This window comes from Suricata suricatta, chromosome 2, assembly GCF_006229205.1.
Source record: "Suricata suricatta isolate VVHF042 chromosome 2, meerkat_22Aug2017_6uvM2_HiC, whole genome shotgun sequence".
NCBI lineage: Eukaryota > Metazoa > Chordata > Mammalia > Carnivora > Herpestidae > Suricata > Suricata suricatta.
Window position 1 is genome coordinate 186,568,456 of NC_043701.1, and position 6,486 is coordinate 186,574,941.

Genomic DNA, 6,486 nt, shown 5'->3' on the forward strand with positions numbered 1-6,486 from the left:
CGGCCGCGCGGTCTTGTGCACGCACGCCCTCCACGGATTCCACGGGTGCGGGAGGGTCCTGCCGCCGCGGGGCCTGCGCGGGGCGGGGCGGGGACAGCGCCGCCGGGGGTCCCTCCCGCCGCTCGCAGGCTCGGGAGCCTCCGTGCTGGGGGTTTCCCGGACTCCTGACCCGTGTTCGCGTCCGGCCGAGCCACGGGCAAGGCGGCGTGCGGGGCTTTGGCTTTTCAGCCTGGGCATATCTGAGGTTCCTTCGTCGGTCTTGTCTGGGTGCGATCGGTCTTGAATGGCAGAGTCCTGCCGGTTCCTGGGGAGCCTGTGACGGTCCGTGCAGGGCTGCCTGCCGGCTCTTCGGGCTCCCCTCCAGCGCGGGGTGAGCGTTCCGGGGTGGTTTCTTCTCACTGATCTCAGTCGCTTCCCTCGGCTGTGTCTCAGATGATTGCATCTACTTCAATCGTCCCGTTTCGCTTTTCTTTTTTTCCTTTCCTTTCCTTTCTTTTCTTTACAAAAACATTTTATTGTGGAAAGTTTCAAACGTTTACAAAAGTGGGAGCTAAGAAGTTACAGTAAGCCCAGCGGCCCATCATCCACAATATCAGTACACGGCCAATTTTTTTTTCATCTGTTTCGTCCTGTTTCTTTTAAAGTAACACTGGGGCTCCTGTTAGATCTTCCCCATCCTTTTTATTCATTGTTTTTGGGGGGCTCTGCTCTTTCTCAGGTATTCTGGGAGCGTGTTTACAGGCATTGTGCGCATTACTGATGGGCTTTTGTGTCTACACTGGTGTTGGGAGATACGTTCTCACTGCTCAGGCGTTGGCAGTTCCCTCCGTCTTCTGTCTCCTGGGCTCCGTCAGGCCGCTGGGCACTTCCTGGCTGATAGGACTCTGCTGCTGGGGACTGGCTGTTGGCAGGGGTGGGGGGACACTCTGTTTCTATCGTGATTCAACACGCAAGCAGTGTTCCCAAATCCAGAGCAGAAGCAGGTGTGGTGCACGTGAAGCCCAGACCTGGAAGGGGCATGGGTCATACGTACCCCATTCGGCCGGTTGGCTCAAGTCCCAGGGCTAGCGCAAATTCGGGGGGTGGGAAGCAGACTCCTTTCTAGGGGTGTGGGTACAGGCGAGAGACCTTTGTGGCCACGTTGGTAATCTATCATGGATGTAGCAAGTGTTTTTTTTTAAAGTTTATTTAAATTTTAATTTGTTATGACTCTGTCACAAGCAATTCACATCTTACTCTCTCCATTTACCCTGTGGAGGTATTTTTGATGTATCAAAGGCACTTGTGATGTAATTTTAAAGGGCTAATACTTTATTATTGGTGATGTCATAGTCTACTGGCTCTGTCGCACTGTTGCGGGGACTACCCTGCCTGGGGGCTTGGGCCCTGATCAGCCAGGCCTGATGCTATCTCCAAAATCAGAACTCTGCATTCATTCTTTTTTTTTTTTTTTTTAACTTTTTAACTTTTTATCAGCACTGCTAAATTGATCATCTTGTGTAAAAAGATTATTCTGTGTTTTGAATGATTTCCAAGGGTGTATTTCTGGACAAGCAGGTGACACCTGCCAAGATGTTTCAGTTCGCAGTTAAATCTGGTCACCTGAGGTCCCCGGCTCCCCGCATCCTCAGGGCGGGAGGGGCCATGGGAGTGCATGACTGGTTTAAGGTTCTTGCTAGGGGCTCGCTGGCTTAGATGCCCCTAGAGCAGCGTTCGTCTTGGTGCTGGGCCCCTCTCATTTTGGCGTCCTCCTCTGGAGATTTCTCCTGGCCCAACTACTCTTGTCTTCCAGGGTCGGTGGCCCTGAGGCTGCGAGGTGGCACCCAGCACTGTGCTGGATGGTTGGACGTGTTCTACAATGGGACATGGGGTGCTGTGTGCAGTAACGCCCTGAAGGACGTCTCCTTGTCCATCGTCTGCAAGCAGCTGGGCTGTGGGGAGCAGGGCTGGCTGGAGAACAGGCCCTTCCACAGCGGCTCGGGCACCTCCTGGGTGGACAACATCGAGTGTCGCAGGCTGAGGAACTCCACGCTGTGGCAGTGCCCCTCGGCACCGTGGCACCCACGCTCCTGCACCCAAGGAGAGGAGGCCTGGATCACCTGCGCAGGTGGGTGTCTGGCGGCTTCTGACAAGTCCCCTGCAGGGCCGCCATCGATCCGGGACTCAGGGCCTGGCGGTCACGCAGGCGCTACACGCTTCATTCTGAAGCTTTCAGAGCATTTACACAGGGATGGTCGCTATTTAACCCGATAGGATTGCCCGAGAAAATGATGCAGGATTCTGGGGAGACCCTTAACTGCTCGTCCGCCCACAGCTGCCCAGGTACCCTTCTGTCCGTCTCCCTGTCCACTCTCTGTCCCTGTCCTGCCCGGAAGTGACCCCAGCCCGCTCTTCCAGGGGAAGGAACGCTGCGTGTGCGAGGAGGCACGGACAGCTGCTCCGGCCGCGTGGAGCTCTGGCACGCTGGCGCCTGGGGCACCGTGTGTGACGACTCCTGGGACCTGGCAGACGCAGAGGTCGTGTGCCGCCAGCTGGGATGCGGCCCAGCGGTGGGCGCCCTTGCCGGGGCTGCCTTCGGCCCGGGCTCGGGGCCTGTGTGGCTGGACGAGGTGGGGTGCCGGGGCAGCGAGGCGTCTCTGTGGAGCTGCCCCGCAGAGCCGTGGGGGCTCGGAGACTGTGGGCACAAGGAGGATGCGGGCGTGCGCTGTTCCCGTGAGTGGGGGGGGGGCACAGGTGGGCAGGAGGGTCTGCCGGGGCTGGGGAGGGGGTCTTCCCCACCAGAACAGGGTCCCGAGGCTGTCCGTGTGCTGGGTCCCTCTGGCTGCCTCTGCGGCTATCCCATGCCATGCCGGGCTCAGGCCGAGGGTCCTGATGAGGGTCTGGGCTGCCCAGGGCTGTGGCTGCCTCTCTTCTTGGGAGTCCCTCTCATTCCTCCTGCAGGTGACAGAGGGACCGCGGCCCCGCGGCCAGCATCGGCACGGGTGTCAGGTAGGTGTCCCCTCCCTCAGGCTCAGGCCATGCCCTCTTGTCTGGCCCCGACCCAGAGGGGCCCTGCAGTTGGCTCTGCACAGAGGGGCACCCCGGAGTCTCCAGTGGGTGCCAGGGCCCCAGTCAGCCCCTCTTTAGGCTGTTGGGCCAGGATCAGGAGGATTAGTATCACCCTCTCCGTCCTCCTGTGCCAGCCTGGGCAGAGAGCCTTGGGGAAGGAGCCAGGCCCAGGCCCTGCCCAGCCGCTTCTCTGGGATCTTTCTCTCACCAACTGGGGGCATTTGACCCAGGAACACTGTGGCCTCCCACCTCCCTCCTGACCCTGGACCTGTGATCTCAGCCCTTCCGGCCATCTCTGGGGGAGGAGTGCCAGGGGCCATCTCTCCTTTGGGTGCCTTCCCCCTCCCCAGGAGGTTCAGGTGGCCCAGGCCTAAGGTCACAATACCTCAGGCAGCACAGACACCCAAGGGAGACTCCACCTCTCACTGTCTCCGCAGGCTCCCCCCCGACCCCTCCAACTGCTCTCAAGGCTGGGAACCTGCCCATGACCTTTTGCCTTGTCCTGGGCACCCTCTTGGTCATCGTCTCCCTGGTCCTGGGGGTGCAGTGGTTCCGAGGCAGAAGAGTCTGCCAGGGTAGGTGGGTGTGGCCGGGGAGGGTAACACAGGGCTGGAGGGAGGGAGGCTGGGGGCTTACTTGGAGACCCCACTCCTCACAGGCCCTTTCTGCTAGGTCCCACCTGGACCCCTACTGCATGGCGACTTCTCAGTGAGGCTCCTGGGCTCAGGAGCGGCCGGGCCAGGGGACTCTGGGCCCTGCTCTGCTTCTGCGGGGTGTCTGGGTGTGAGGACAGGAGTGTCATGTCATTCGTGTAGTGGGGCCAACCACCCTGGCTGCCCAGGACGTGGCTCCGGGTGGGCATGCGTGAGAGACCCCACAGGGCCAGCAGCGGGTGACTCAGACTGAGAGAGGGTCTGTCCTAGAGACTGTGTGTGGTCTTTGCAGGTTCCAGAATGTTGGGGAGTCTGCCCTCAGAAGGTGTTTATGAGGACATCGGAGTGGTTCCCGTGGGGGAGAAAGAAGAGGGGGCCAGAGTGTCCCAGAACCTGGCCCTGGAGGAAGAGTATGATGATGCCGAGGAGCCAGAACAGGGCCCTGAGGAGGAGCAAACGGAAGATGAGGAGGAGGCCCCCCTGAGTCCCGCTGGTGTGCACCTCTGTGCCTTGGTGCCTGCGCTGCTGTTCCTGCTGCGCTCCTATGCCCAGCGCTCTGCTCTGGCCAGTGCCTACATTTAAAGACCCTGAGAGCCACCTCTCCATGTGTCCGTGACCCTCACTCCTGCATCTCAGGCTTGGACTTCAGGGGATTCAGCTGTTCCTTCAAAGCTGCTCTTTAGATGAGAATTTTCTTGTGGGTGGATGCAGAATTCAAGGAAGGTCCTGGAGTCTTATTTGGGTTTCACTGTGTGGCTGCCCATGGGGTCCTTCTAGTCTTGGTCAGCTGCAGGGGGCCTGAGCAGAAAGGGTGGGAGGGACACAGCGTGACCCAGGCTCACACCGTCCTGTTCTTGTCTGACGTGCTGGCTTCAAAGTGCAGGGACACAGAGGGGCCCAGAGGTCGTGGGGGCTCTGAGGGATTTCCACGGGGCCCAGCATGCACCTCTCTCCTTCAGCACAAGGGGGTTCCTTGCAGCCTGGGCCCCAAAGCTCGTGCTGAGACAGTGCACTGGCCACGGGGACATCAGCAAGACCAGAGTGGGGAGAGAACCCAGGCCCCAGGGGACTTTCACCCTAATTTCTAAAAGAGATGTCATTAAACTCCTCTGAAGTCCCTCATTCATCCATTAATTCATCTCAGACACATTTCTCAGGCCCCTCCACAGCCCGGGCTCTGTTCCCTCCCGCCCCTCACCCTGGTCTGATTCGGGCCGAGTGTGTCCAACTTGCTCACTTCTCCTGCGGGCACTGGGGTGGGGTCCCTGGTGAAGCAGCTCCTTGCCACCCCTCCTCACATCTGCAGGTGTGTTCCTGTGTTCTCTGGTGCCAGGGTCCCCAGTACTAGAGGAGAGGGACCCTGCCCTTTTTGAGCACACCCACCCCACCCCACCCCACCTCTCACATCTCCTTCCCTGACCACACCCCAACCACACCCTCCCTACCCTCACCCTCACACCTTCCTTTCTGACTGAATTCTCCCCACTTGATCCTTTCTGACCACACTCACCATGACCAAACCCTGACCATACTCTTCCTGACCCTCCCCTCCCACCCCACTCTCACACTCTCACACTCACATCCTGCCCTGTCTCTTCCCCGGTGCAGAGTGCTCCCTGCCCTTCCCCAGTGCAGAGTGCTGTGCCTGTGTTTGTAGTTTTTCTGGTAGGAAACTGATGGGTTGCTGATCTCTTTGCTGCTTTTAAGTTTACGTCCAAGTGCCTCTGGGGTTGACTAGGGTGGTCTTACTCTGCAGCTAAGTTGGCCTCACACCTGACCTCCAGCCTTCTGTGTCCTCATGGAGCATGTGAAGTCTCTATGAATCCTGAGGATGGACAAGCACGTGTCACAGAGGAGGAACAATGAGTGCAAATGACAACAACGATGAAATAAAATTTCATTTTCAGACTGGAAATTTTCGTGAAGAGAAGGGGAGGTCAATACACTTGTACGTTGTTGGCATTTTGTGAACAAATAAACAAAATTTGTCACTTTTCATGAATATCCTTTCCAAGATTGATCCCCTTCCCAGACTGCATTTGGCATAAATGCCCAACGCTTAAATATTTATAAAAATACCCAGTGTGGCATTTTTATAACAGAAAAATGAAGTAATCAAAATCTCCATCAATAAATATCTGGCTAAGAGCGCCTGGGTGGCTCAGTCAGTTAAGCCTCTGACTCTTGGTTATGGCTCAGGTGATGATCTCACAGTTTGTGAGACTGAGTCCCACATTGGTCTCTGGACTGATAGCATGGAAACTGCTTAGAATTCTCTCTCTCTCCCTCCCTCCCCTGCTCATTCTTCTCTCTCTCTCTCTCTCTCTCTCTCTCTCTCTCTCTCTCCCCCAAAATAAATAAACATTAAGACAACTGGGAGGTGAATTCTAAGTGGCTACGCGGCCCAGAGGGACCAATTGAAACCATTTTGATGCAGCGCTTTGTAACACTCCGTAGCCAGTCCATTTATCTTTTGGAGTCGGGCAAAGTGAGAACGATAGAAATGCAGATGGCTGGATGGTGGTTGGAAACATTCCTGTGACTAACATTTTGATGGAATTTAGAAGAAATCTTTTCCCTGTGATATTATTTTTGGAGCCCAAGGCCTGTGTCACCGTCCGAAGCAGTGTGTGGTCCTCGCACCGTCCCCCAGCTTACCTGCGTTGGCAGCGGTACGTCAGGACCTGGTCACAGAGGGATGCATGTGCTGTGTGGTGTCCTTCCCACAGCAGGAGCCTCTGGGAGTGCCTGTGGCTGGGCCATGCAGTGGGGAGATGATGCATGG

At 57.2% G+C, this 6,486-nt stretch overlaps 1 protein-coding gene across 1 annotated transcript in view; it reads left to right on the plus strand.

Annotated features, from left to right (window-relative positions):
- Positions 1-5,697, plus strand: part of LOC115276697 (scavenger receptor cysteine-rich domain-containing protein SCART1-like) — a 26,566-nt gene extending 20,869 nt beyond the window's left edge. Inside the window, exons 7-14 of the mRNA XM_029920776.1 lie at positions 245-370; positions 1,793-2,107; positions 2,254-2,322; positions 2,398-2,712; positions 2,941-2,988; positions 3,486-3,623; positions 3,994-4,424; positions 5,458-5,697. Coding sequence (XP_029776636.1) covers positions 245-370; positions 1,793-2,107; positions 2,254-2,322; positions 2,398-2,712; positions 2,941-2,988; positions 3,486-3,623; positions 3,994-4,283 — 1,301 coding nt within the window. The 3' untranslated portion in view covers positions 4,284-4,424; positions 5,458-5,697. The remainder of the gene's footprint in view (positions 1-244; positions 371-1,792; positions 2,108-2,253; positions 2,323-2,397; positions 2,713-2,940; positions 2,989-3,485; positions 3,624-3,993; positions 4,425-5,457) is intronic.
- The last annotated feature ends 789 nt before the right edge of the window (positions 5,698-6,486 follow it).